The sequence below is a fragment of the Hemicordylus capensis genome, chromosome 10 (assembly GCF_027244095.1).
Source record: "Hemicordylus capensis ecotype Gifberg chromosome 10, rHemCap1.1.pri, whole genome shotgun sequence".
NCBI lineage: Eukaryota > Metazoa > Chordata > Lepidosauria > Squamata > Cordylidae > Hemicordylus > Hemicordylus capensis.
In genome coordinates this window covers 16,571,323-16,584,679 of record NC_069666.1, presented here as the reverse complement: position 1 = coordinate 16,584,679, position 13,357 = coordinate 16,571,323, and the positions used below count along the sequence as shown (strand labels likewise).

At 48.5% G+C, this 13,357-nt stretch overlaps 1 protein-coding gene across 5 annotated transcripts in view; it reads right to left on the bottom strand.

The window, feature by feature from the left end:
• PARP6 (poly(ADP-ribose) polymerase family member 6) overlaps positions 1-13,357 on the bottom strand; it is a 64,412-nt gene that overhangs the window by 15,725 nt on the left and 35,330 nt on the right. For 2 of the 5 annotated variants that reach the window (XM_053272883.1, XM_053272881.1), the window contains exons 14-19: positions 11,909-11,974; positions 10,723-10,790; positions 7,564-7,612; positions 5,897-6,009; positions 4,627-4,699; positions 173-242 (exon numbers count right to left, since the gene is read on the bottom strand). In XM_053272883.1, the coding sequence (XP_053128858.1) occupies positions 173-242; positions 4,627-4,699; positions 5,897-6,009; positions 7,564-7,612; positions 10,723-10,790; positions 11,909-11,974 (439 nt within the window). The remainder of the gene's footprint in view (positions 1-172; positions 243-4,626; positions 4,700-5,896; positions 6,010-7,563; positions 7,613-10,722; positions 10,791-11,908; positions 11,975-13,357) is intronic. The other 3 variants (XM_053272884.1, XM_053272882.1, XR_008311502.1) reach the window with 2 other exon arrangements.

The window sequence follows — 13,357 nt, the reverse complement described above, 5'->3', positions numbered from 1 at the left end:
GCCGAGCCATGTAGAGTCCCTTTTAACCCATATTGTACATCTCAAGCTCCCGGGAGGCCAGAATGTGGATGAGAGACACAGACAATGGGAGCAGTTCTTGGATGCAAAGCAAGCACGTCTGCCGGACAGAGGGTGCACTGACAGATGAAGGGACGAAGAGGGAGCCGCTTACCTGAGTATCCAAAGGAAATACTGGAGATGGGGCTCAAATAGATGCCTTTGCCATAGGCTGCTCCATGCAGCTTGCAGAAAAACACCAATGTGAGCCAAAAAAAAAATTAAAAAAACCAAAAAAAACCAGGGAATTGGGCACAGCATGGCGTCAGAGGTGCTCTTACTCCTGGACTTTGGGGCTGAAGTCCAGAGCCTCCACAGCCCCTGGGGGCCCCCAAATCCTCTTCAGTCTGTCCCGGGTGGTGTGGTCGCCTGGTGGAGAATGATGGTGCTTAATTTGCAGGGGCGGGGGGCCTCCAAAGGCCTTTAGGTCCAGGCTCCAAAATTACCGAGGTTCACCTCTGCATGGAGTAGACATTGGGAACCCCTGTGATCGGTTTGCCTGTCCTTACAACTTGTACTGAATGCAGGGGCGGCCCTTTCATGAGGCAAGGTGAGGCCCGGTCACCTTGGGTGGCAGATTCCTGGCTGCCGGTGTGTGGCAAGATGACCTCCGCCACCATGATCAGAGAGGATGGATCTGAGTCTTGCCATTTTAAAAAGGAGCACCAAACCTCATACCCATACAAGCAAAGTTTGCATGAAGCATGAACAGAGGAGAGGAGGCGGCAGGCAACTTTCCTTCCTCCCTGTGCCACTTCCAAAGCTTCCAAGAGCCAGTTGGGAGCCAAGGGGGCTGACCCCACCAGGGCCATGGGGCAAGGCAGCATTTGGTGCCTCGCCTTGGATGCCATAATACTTCTGGTCACATTACTCCAGTGCTTTGTCAGTTGCACTGGATCCCAGTCCATTTACCAGGCCCAATTTAAAGTGCTGGTTTTAGCCTTTAAAGCCCTAAACAGCTCACGATCAGGTGACTTTGCTCCATGTGTGCTACCAGACCTCAAGACCCTTTACAGAAGCCGTGCTCTGAATGGAGAGCTGGTCTTGTGGTAGCAAGCATCAATTGTCCTCTTTGCTAAGCAGGGTCCACCCTGGTTGCATCTGAATAGGAGACATGTGTGAGCACTGTAGGATGATGGGGTTGCTCCGGGAAGAGCATCTGAATGCTTGTATGCAGAAGGTTCCAAGTTCCCTCCCTGGCAGCATCTCCAAGTTAAGGCTGAGGGAGGCTCCAGCCGGCAACCTTGGAGAAGCCACTGCCAGCCTGTGTAGACAATACTGATCCTGATGGACCCATGGTCTGACTCTGTATATGGCAGCTGCTTATGTTCCCATGCCCCCACCAAACGAGGTGAGCCAGGTGGCGACTAGGAGGAGGGTATTTGGCAGTGGCATCCCATTTAGGGAATCCCCCCCTGCCAAGTAAGGCTCACTTGGCACCATCACTATGTTCTTTTAGATACCAAGTGAAGATATTTTAGTTCACTCAGGCTTTTTTTAAAAAATGCTTTTGACTTTTTAGTTGTATTTGTTGATAGTTTTTTGGTTTTGTATGTTTTCAGTTGTATGTTTTATTTTACTGTTGTTCTATTGCTTTATTTTGTGAGTCTCCCAGAGAACAATTTGTTATCAGGCGGTCATATGAATAAAGTAGTTGTTACTACTACTACTACTACTTCGGGATGACCCTGACTGAAAGTTTGGTCTTGGCTTGTCCGTCTGGCCAGCCATTCCCCTGCAAGAATGCAGACCTACTAACTAGCCACTCATGGTGCATACACCCCTAACCATGAGAGATTTCGGTGGTCCCTGAAGTGAAAACATGCATTGCTGTCAGAATGGAGAGACTCCAATAGGGATGTGCACAAAACCGATTTGCCCGATGCGAACCGATTTGCCCGGTTCGGTTCGAATTTGAACTGGGTTCGAACCGGGAGAGGGAAGTTCGGTTTTGGTTTTGCTTGAAACACCACCCCCCAGTTCGGTTCAAATTTGAACCGGTTCAAACTGGTTCGACACTCCCAAAGTGGGTGGGGTGGTAGTTGGTACCCATGGGTGCCTACCACCCAACCTCCAAAGCAATCGGTCACTCGTACGATTTTTTTGTGAGCAAGTGGTGGTGTAGTGTACAGGGGGTGCCAACCACCCCCATGAATTGCTAATATGAGATTTTCAATGACAAACCATGAATCCACTCTCATTTGCTACCAGAGAATCTACACTCAGAACACAAGGAAAACAACAAAGCCCTGTACCCCATGGGTTAGCAACCCATGCAGGTGGCTGGCACCCTCTGTGCACTACACCACCATTCGCTCTAGGCCACCCCAGCACCCCCCAAGTGGAGTTACAGGGCTGCTGAAACCTCCATTCTTCCCTATGGAGAAAAACCTTACAGATGTGTAAACTTCAAAAATCACTTAAAAGTCAGCCCTTTGCCCGATTCCTTTGAAATAATTCTGCTAGCTTCCTTGCCCCCTTGGGCACTACCATCCACCACACTCCACTCTAGGCCACCCCTTTCCCCCTGATGTAAAGCGATACATTTGATGAAACCTCCATTCTTTCCTATGGGGAATTCAAAAATTCTTTTAAAATTCACCAATAATCGGAGGAGTGTCCGATTGCCTTGGGGTTTGGTGGGTGGTAGGCACCCCTGGGTGCCTACCACCCACCCCACTTTTGTGCCCCTAGGTGCTCCACAATAGGGACTAATGGGCTGGTTCAAGTCCCATTATACCATATGAGAAAAATAATAAAAAATATTTCAAAAAAAATTGTAAGAGTGTCCGATTGCTTTGGGGTTTGGGTGGTAGTTGGCACCCATGGGTGCTCCACAATAGGGAATAATGGGCTGGTTCGACTCCCATTATACCCTATGAGAAAAAAATGTTTTTCAAAAAATTGTTAAAAAGATCGTATGAGTGTCCGATTGCTTTGAACCAGTTTGCACGTCCCTGGACTTCAAATATGGAGGGTGAGAGGATGGATCCTTCATCCTCCAGCTGTGATGTGGAGCCATATGAGCCGGTGGGTCACAGGGTGGCTCTCCAAGGAGCCCCAGTGAGGAGAGGCGTGTCTGACAAACAGTTGCCTTAAGAGGTAGGCACATTGGCACTTGCTGCACTGAGCAACATATTGGGCTCAACCCAGCAGCTCGGAACTGGATTGCAGTCCAGAAGTGAAGGCTACACACCTAACATAGAGTGGATCAGAAAACAAGTCATAGGAACATAGGAAGCTGCCATATACTGAGTCAGACCATAGGTCCATCTAGCTCATTATTGTCTACACAGACTGGCAGCGGCTTCTCCAAGGGTGCAGGCAGGAATCTCTCTCAGCCCTATCTTGGAGATGCTGCCAGGGAGGGAACTTGGAACCTAGATGCTCTTCCCACAGCAGCTCCATCCCCTGAGGGGAATCTCTTCCAATGCTCACACATCAAGTCTCCCATTCATATGCAACCAGGGTGGGCCCTGCTTAGCTAAGGGGACAAGTCATGCTTGCTACCACATGACCAGCTCTCCTCTCTGAGTCCTGTCTAAGCAACAAGTGAGAGGAAGGGACCCAGAGGCTATGCCCAGCAAGTTCTCTGTTATAGATCATGGAATCCTAAAGTGCCCTTGGAGGCCATCTAGTCCAACCCACTGCTGGCTGCAGGAAATCCAGGGCCTGAGCACCGCCAGCAGATGCCTGTCCAGCCTCTGGTTCAAAACCTCCAGCGGGGGAGAGAGAAAGAGAGGTCACCAACCGCCTAGGTATGCAGGAGTGATCTGCCTATGGAGGAGGCCAGTGAAGCTGGTCACAAGGGTCATAGCTTGAGAGCACTCCTGGACTTGACACTGTCCTTGGAAGCACAGGTGGCGGCAGTGTGCAGAAAAGCCTTCTACCAACTGCAGCTGTAAGCCAGCTGTGAATGAGGTCACTCATCCACTGGTGACACCTAGATTGGACTACTGCAGTGCACTCTACGTGTGGCTGCCCTTGAAGGCAGTTCGGAAGCTTCCGCTGGTCCAGAATGTTGCCACAAGGATGGCTGTGGGTACTAGTTGCTTCTCGAGTATTATGCCCAATCCTGTGGCAGCTTCACTGGTTCCCAGTTTGCTCCTGGGCTGGATTCATAGTCTGCTCTTGACCTTTACACCCCTACACAGCTTTAAAGCCCCATAACACTTGCCCATACAAATCTGCCAGGGCCCTTCGGATTCAGTTGGCAGGGACTAGAGACAGGGCCTTTTCGGTGGTTGCCCCTCAGCTCTGGCGTGCCCTTCCAGAAGAGCTTGCTGTGCTCCCTCTCTCAGGGTTTAAGAACATTATCTTTAAATGGTTTTTTTGTTTTTTTTTAAGAGGCTCTTTAGTCGCCTTTTATTGAAGTCCCTATCTGGTGTTTTCTTGTTGCTAATTCTTTGTAATTCTAGTTTCAACTGGTTTCTCCTTTAGTTAAGTTTTACTCATTTATACAGTTTTATGTGATTTATAGTTTTTGTGAGCCACCCCAAACAGTATTGCACTGGAGGGGTGGGAAACAAATATAAATAAGCAAACGAAGCATGTGAAGGGGTGCCTTACCTGCAACTTGGTGTAGGATGCGTTGACCAACCCATTGCGCAGAATGGAATGCCAGTTCTCAATATGAGAGCCACTAAAGAGGGAGAGAAACTATTTAAGTTGTCCACATGTCCCCCTGCTGCAAGCAGGCAAACGTGTGTGCACATACACACATACAAACTGCCCACGTGGCCATCTTCCGATGTACCCCTTTCTACCCAAGACTAGAACAAAGACACTGAGCAACATCGAACTTCTATAGGGGCAAAAAGTCCCACACAATTATGCAAATAAGGAAATTGCTTTCATTTTGTCCAATGTGCATTATTTATCCCAACAGCAGTTTCTAGTTCATAATAATTAAGGCTGTCATCAGAGGGATGAAATCTTGGTGGATTGTGATTTTTAAGGGATTAATGAATCAGTGCAATCTGCACAGACGTACATAAGGACACACAATCTCTTGCAGCTTTTAAAAAGGCAGTCAAGACACATGTGTTCACCCAGGCTTTTAATTAGAAACTGTTCTAATTGTGTTTTTGGTAGGTTTAACGTTTTAAATTTCAAATTGTTGTCATGTTTTAACCTTTTTATTTGTTGTTTTGAGTGTTTTGTTGTAAACCGCCCAGAGACTTGCGTTTTGGGCGGTATACAAATGTGCTAAATAAATAAATAAATAAATAAATAAATAAATAAATGCTTGCATATCCTGCTCCACTTCCACCACCTCCTCCTCTCTGCAATGCTGGGCTGATTATGAATTCTGTTTCCTCCCCCTTTTCATAATCAGTTCAGCAACACACAAGGAAAGAGGTGGGGGCTGGTAGTCCACCTCGGAATCCTATGCATGCTACCTTTTCTTCCCATGAAGGAAGAAAAGGGTAATATATAATTATGATTTGAAATCCTGTTGAGGCTTCAGTATTAATAATAATAATAATAATAATAATAATAATAATAATAATAATTCAATTTCTATACTGCCCTTCCAAAAATGGCTCAGGGCGGTTTACACAGAGAAATAATGAATAAATAAGATGGATCCCTGTCCCCAAAGGGCTCACCATCTAAAAAGAAACTTAAGATAGATACCAGCAACAGTCACTGGAGGTACTGTGCTGGGGGTGGATAGGGCCAGTTACTCTCCCCCTGCTAAACAAAGAGAATCACCACATGAAAAGGTGCCTCTTTGCCAAGTTAGCAGTAGTGCGAAAGGCCAAGAAGTCTCATTGTAATGAGGCAAACTCTTTGGCCTTATGGGAGAAAGGAAACAAGGAGCATCCAGACTTACTGGAAGGCGAAGGTGCTGCCATACAGCTTCTTGGCTGTCCGGAAGCGCGCCTCCTTGGCAGGCGGGCTGCTCAGCAGGAGGAACTGGTGTGAGGTGTGCATAAATTTCAGCTGCTACCAAAGGAAACAGACCCACATGAAAGGGAAAGGGGGGAACAAGAAAGGGGCAAAAGGGGGCAGAAAGAGAGAAAGAGAGAGAGAAAGAGAAAGAGAGAGGGGACCATCATGCATGGAAGTTGGTTGCAGATAACATCTTCTTTGTTGCAGGAAAAGCCAGCAGTCTGCCTTCCACCTAGCGCATTTGACTTTTAGTTCTATACCTAATGGCGCAGTGGGGAGGTTACCTGCTTAGAGAGCAGGAGGCTGTTGGTTCGAATCCCCGCTGCTGTGTTTCCCAGAATATGGGAAACTCCTATATCGGGCAGCAGCGATACAGGAAGGTGCTGAACGGCATCATCTCACACTGCGTGGGAGATGGCAATGGTAACCCCCTCCTTTTACCAAGAAAGCCACATGGCTCTGTGGTCACCAGGAATCGATATCAACTTGACGGTACGATCGACTTTAGAGTTTGACTAAATATCTGTATGCAAAATGTCTTGTTCTGCTGATACGGTTGTATTTACTACCTGAAGCTGGCCACTGACCGTAATAAAGATTTGATTTGATTTGCCTTCCACCTAAAATCTACATATCTCTTTTTCTGAAAGAGCTGGAAATGTTGTGATCCTTTTGGACACATAACCAGAGCACCAGGGGGCGAGGGGGCGAATAATGGTAGACTCAGGGTACCCCGCAGATAAGTCGGATTCACAAAAATCTGGAATAAAAACAAACCTAAGGGGGCAAAAAAATAAATAAATCCAAAACTATCCCAATGTAACTCAATGGATCAGAATGTTCACGGACTCAGAGGGTACTTAACAGACAACCAGATGGGCAGAGGTAATGGAACTCAGTGGTAAGGGCAGGGAGGGAAGCGGGGCTTAAACAAAAAGATCAGGAAATTTTTCAAGCTGAAGACAATCATAACTCCTGCTTCTGAGGGGGGAAGGTATCTAAAACTTTCACCATGCTCAGGTTCAGGCCTAAGTAGCACATGAACACCAGGGATATACTGCAACATTTTCCCCCATACTTATATTCTTTGAATCTCATAAGTCAGAGGGCTATTTTCAATCATGCATGAACCTCCTGCTTGTTATCCGGGGATGTCACAGCACCAAGGTACTAAAATATACCAATCTAAAACTGAATTCATGGCCGTGAGATCACACCAACCTAATGTCCTTGCATTTTCAGCCATGAGGTTCTCTCTGCTCTCTGCACATTCCCAAGTCAACTCACCAATAGGCCAGCCAGTTCCAGAAGCACAGAGGTTGGTCCCTACCCCATCATAGCACTGCAGGGACAGGTGAAGCTGCACCTGTTGAACTCCTCCTTGCCTCTCTGATCTTGAAGGCACAAGAACACCGGTTCGGGACTTCCATTTATTCCACAAGATATTGTACTTCTTTTCTAATTGGGTAAACCAGCTGCCAGCGTGGACCGAATGTGGACCTAATATTGCAGCAACATTTCTTGTGTCTTGGAACGGTATCCAAGCCAAGGCTGGGCATGCCTTGTAAGTGGGGTGGCATAAACCGAGGGAAAGGAGTGGCCACTTACCCTGCTGAGAGGTAGCTTGACAATGTGAGATCTGTTGCTGGAGATTATCCTATGGAGGACAAAGAGCTTATTAGAACTCTGGAGAAATTCAGCCATCTGCAGTCTGGACTATAAAAAAGACAGGGTGATGCCATGGTGCAGAATCCTACCACATACTACAGTAGAGTAGACTAGGGATGTGCGTTTCGTTTCGGATACAAAACGTTTTGTGAACAAAACAGGCCATTTCGGCTGTTTTGTAGCCAAAACAAAACACCCAATGCTCAAAACAGAAAGTTTTGTAGCCAAAACAAAACGTCCCTGTTTCGGATACAAAATGTTTTGTTGTTTCGGCTGTTTTGGAGCTCCATTTTGCAATCGCAGAAAGTCTTTCTCCTTCAGGCTCCGTTTTTAGTTTTGACATCTGTTTGAATTTCCAGCCCTTCCAGCCCGCAGATTGGCCAGCGAAAGCATGGGCTGATCTGCTGGCAATTGCCTCCTTATTCCTTTTAAGCAAATTTAAGGGTAATTTTTACCCTCATTGGCCAGTGGAGCAGTGTGCATTTCATTGTTGTTGTTTCACACTATTGTGTGTAGATCAATTGCATTTCGGGCAGGGGGGATGTGGATGTGCATGACCTTTGGAAATCTGCCTGATTTTTTCCAAAGCTCTGCTGTTGTTGATGATGTGTGATGTTGATGTTATTTGGGGTGGATTGGGGGCAGAAAGGGGGCTTTAGGGTCAGAAGAGTGGTTCAGGTCGTAGTGCCCCAATGGGTGCCTGCTGCCACCCAGATTCCAAAGGAATTGGGGAAAGGGCTGATTTTTAAAGAATTTCTGAAGTTTACATGTCTTTGGGGCAGATTCGGGGCAGAAAGGGGGCCTGAGGGGCAAAACAGTGGGTTGGGTGGCAGTGCCCCAAGGGGTGCCTGCCACAACCCAGATTCCAAAGGAATAGGGCAAAGTAGTGGTGTGCCCGAACCGGTCCGGCGGCCATTCCAAAGAATGGCTGAACTGCTGGACCGGTCCGGCCCTGTCTGGTTCGGGTCCGGGTGGGGGGTATGCCTTTAAGGGCGGGAGGGCTTGCTTAGCCCTCCTGCCTCCTTGCCCCCGCCAGCGCCCGTATTTTCTAGTATAGGGGCGCTGGAAACCAGCCGCCCCCCGCCGCCGCCACCGCGGCGAAAGAACTCCCCATGCCAGCCCTCCCTCCCTCCCAGCTAGCTGCCCGCCCACCCTCCCGCCCTCCCGCCCGCTGCTCACCCGCTCACCGGATAGTAAACGAGAGGAGCTCCGGCACAGAGCTCCTCTCGTTTGGAAGGCCTCCGGCAGAATGGTGTTTTGCGCGCGCGCGCGCATGCGCGCGCCACAAAGCACGCCGTTCGCCGGAGGCCCGGTCTACCTGCCGGGAAAGGACCGGGTAGACCGGGCCTCCGATCGCTGGGTAGACCAGGCCTCCGATCGCTGGGTAGACCGGGCCGCCGATCGCTGGGTAGACCGGGCCTCCGATCGCTGGGTAGACCGGGCCTCTGATCGCTGGGTAGACCGGGCCTCCGGCGATCGGAGGCCCGGTCTACCCAGCGATCGGAGGCCCGGTCTACCCGGCCCTTTCCCGGCGGGTAGACCGGGCCTCCGGCGAACGGCGTGCTTTGCGGCACGCGCATGCGCGCAAAACACCATTCTGCCGGAGGCCTTCCAAACGAGAGGAGCTCTGTGCCGGAGCTCCTCTAGTTTACTATCCGGTGAGCGGGTGAGCAGCGGGTGAGCAGCGGGCGGGAGGGCGGGCGGGCAGCTAGCTGGGAGGGAGGGAGGGCTGGCATGGGGAGTTCTTTCGCCGCCGCCGCCGCGGCGGGGGGGGCAGCCGGTTTCCAGCGCCCCTATACTAGAAAATACGGGCGCTGGCGGGGGCAAGGAGGCGGGAGGGCTAAGCAAGCCCTCCCCGCCCTAAAAACAAGGCCCCCCTTCGGTGCCGGTCCGGACTTCTCCAGACCGTGCACATCACTAGGGCAAAGGGCTGATTTCTTAGGAATTGTTGGAAGTTTATGCTTCTTTAAGGTTCCCCCCCAAAGGAATAATGGAGGTTTCAGCAGACCCATAACTCCACCGGGGGGCACTGGGGTGGCCGGGAGTGAGTGGTGGTGTAGTGCACATAGGGTGCCAACCGCCCCCATGGGTTGCTAACCCATGGGGTGCTGGGTTCTGTTGTTTCTGAAGTGTTCTGAGTGTAGATTCTCTGGTAGCATATGAGATTTTCAATGACAAACCATAAATCCACTCTCATATGCTACCAGAGAATCTGAATCTACACTCAAAACATCTCAGAAAGAACCAAACCCAGTACCCCATGGGTTAACCCATGGGGGTGGTTGGCACCCTGATAAAGAGTTTGGTGTGAAGCTGTGCAGCAAGACCACCCTGGCAGGCAGCAGTGTGACACGAAGGCAAACATTCCCATGGTGTGTCCTTCCATGATAGGGTTGCCATGGTCGGGTTTTCCAAATCCGGGTGCCTAATTTGCATATTATGTAAATTGGCTTGAAAATCATTGTTGAGCAGAATAATGACCACTGTTCCATCCAACAGGGCTTCCCAGATGTTTTTGACTACAACTCCCATAATCCCCAAGCAAAAGCCATTGCAGATGGGGATTCTGGGAGTTGTAGTCAACAACATCTGGGAATCCCTGTGGGAACACTGATAGTGATTGCACATTTTGCGCCATAACTCCGCTTCGACAAGGGCTAGAGCTTAGCTTTTTTTTTAAAAAAAAAAAAAAGATGAAATCCGGGCAAATCTGGGTGGGCTAAGCAATCTGGGTGAGGTACTTAAAATCCGGGTGAAGCCTGAGATTTCGCGGGGCATGGCAACTCTAATCCATGATGTCATCCTTTCCCCAGGTTCCACTGCATTCACAACCACCAACCCAGTTCCAAGAACTACACGTAGAAAGTGATCTCGTGGAATATATTTCTTAGTCAATTTGCTAGAACTTTAACCTCCACCCCAAACGGGACAATAAGATTATTCTCTTCCCCTCACTCTCCCATTTGTACCCAGCTGAGCTCCCACACATACACCTATGAGCAAGCAGTGGTCTCTTCCCTCACGGATACCCACACACTTGATCCCCATGCCCTGCCCCACCCAGCAACCTCTGGGCAATCAGATCTCCTGCTTCCTCACCACTGCAGGAGAGGATGGGCCAGAGGGTCCAACTTGTCCATTTGTTTCTTGATCTCCAGGTAGGAACCCTGTAGAAAAGGGGTAGCGGAAGCAGGTATAATCACAGCATAATCACAACACACACAATGCAATAATCGTGCCAGCAACAATTAAGTAAAGGGACCTGATGGGTAGGTAGCTGCCTCCTATTGAGTCAGACCCTTGGTCTATCTAGCTCAGTACTGTCTACTCTGACTGGCAGCAGCTCTCCAGAGTTTCAAGCAGGGGTCTTTTCCAGCGCTGCCTGGAGATCCCAGGGACTCAACTTGGGACCTTCTGCATACAAAGCAGATGCTCTAGCCCTGTGCTATAGCCCCATCCACAGGAGGACAACAGGACTTCATTTGGTCTCATAGAACAGAAGATCTGATCTGAATACCATCTTGTCCCTGACCCTCTTAGACATCTGCCATTCCCTAAATAATATCAGGTCTGCACCAATTTTTCACGGGTGAACATATTCAATATGAAAAGGGGTGTTACAGAGGGGGTGGAATGTTTTCCATGCTTTCTTTTGCGCATTGGATTGTTGTCCTCCTCCGCATCTACTTTGGTGCCCTTTCTTTTAAAAAGAGGGTTCTTCTAGTTGCTGACACGATCCAGCCAATCAGGCATCACACAGCCAGTGTAATCATATCATAGCACCACATAGTCAAACATGGCTATTTGACGACGTCACAAGACAAGTCAGAGCGATGGCGATGCTTCCTGCCCTCACTCTGAATGGGTGGACCTTTTTATCTGACTTTGCAGCCCTCCCCCCCTCCAACCAATTACTGAAATGAGGCAATGGGGGGTGCATATTTGGAGGATGGACTGTTTTGCTCAATACCCCATCACTACTGTTTTGGCTCAGCCCAGAAAGACAGCCAGTCAACGGCCCAATGACTGGAATGCTTTCATGTACAAGACTGCTACACACTCCTGGGATAAACATTGAACTATAGAACATCACAGAGATAAAGCCATGTGTCGTTCTTTAGAAATGAGCTAAAGACACCCCAAACGAAAACTGGTGGGAGCAGGACACCCAAGAAAAGGACAAGGTTTGGAATTTATTTATTATTTATTTACCATATTTTAATACTGCCTGATATGTACCTCTCTAGGCAGTATAAATAGGCGGAATGAATGTGTGGATACCTACTTGGGTCATTTCACGGATTGACATGACACTGTCCAGGGCCTTCTGCAGTCGCTCATAATTCTTCTTCTGTGTGACAAATGAAGAAGGAAAGATCAGCATCAGACACTCATATGGCCTAGTCTTGCTTCCCTTGACCAGGGGTCCCCGATCTTGGGTCCTCTGATGTCGTTGGGCTTCAACTGCCAACATCCACAGCCCAGATAGCCATCATTGTGGCAGTGGATGATGGGAGTTGTACTTCAGAAGGGGAAAGGGAGGAGCAAATTCACAAGGTTGCTGAATGGGTTAATAAAGAGTTTATTCAATAGTGCCTGAAGCGTTTCAAGCCATGGCTGCTCTTCTTCAGAGGCAGGTGCAGGATATAATCCCCAGAAAGATAACAGAAAGATATTTCCCTCTGAAGAAGAGCATCCATTGATCACAAAACATCAAGGCAATATTTAATAAACCATTTATGAATCATTCATTCATTCGATTTCTACACCACCCATCCAAAAATGACTCAGGGCGGTTTACACAGTGAAATAAGATGGATCCCTGTCCCCAAAGGGCTCACAATCTAAAAAGAAACATAAAATAGACACCAGCAACAGTCACTGGGAGTACTGTACTGGGGGTGGATAGAGCCAGTTACTCTCCCCCTGCGAAATAAAGAGAATCACCACATTAAAAGGTGCCTCTTTGCCAAGTTAGCAGGGGTTAGGTACCAGTTAGCACCCTTGGGAATTCCCTCCCCTGACCCACATCAATTTCCCTTCTGACTTTCTGGTGCTGCATCCTCCTCCTACCCACTTCTTCTTTTCTCAAGTTTTAGAGAGGAGAGCTGGTCTTGTGGTAGCAAGCATGACTTGTCCCATTAGCTAAACAGGGTCTGCCCTGGTTGCACATGAAAGGGAGACTTGATGTGTGACCACTGCAAGACATTCCCCTCGTGATGAAGCTGCTCTGGGAAGAGCAGAAGGTTCCAAGTTCCCTCCCTGGCTTCTCCAAGATAGGGCTGAGAGAGATTCCTGCCTGCAACCTTGGAGAAGTCGCTGCCAGTCTGTGAAGACAATACTGAGCTAGATAGAACAATGGTCTGACTCAGTATATGGCAGTTTCCTATGTTCCTAAGTTGTCATTCAACTGGGGGCCAGTGGCTGAGAACCCCTGCCCTCGATCACTACCAAGGAAGCCAGAAGCGGAATGTCAGAAAGTTTGAGCCCATGCTCCTGAGTTAATTTTTCTAACATACCAGCGGGCATCAGAGCTCTCACAGGCTTGCCCCAGCCCTCATTCATTGGGACCAACATATCACAACAATTTATATACTGCTTTTCAACAAAAGTTTCCAAAGACATTTACATAGAGAAATAATAAATAAATAAATAAGATAAAATAATAAATAAATAAGATAAATAAATAAGATAAGATAAATAAATAAGATTTGTCTCTTCTAGGTGCCAAGAG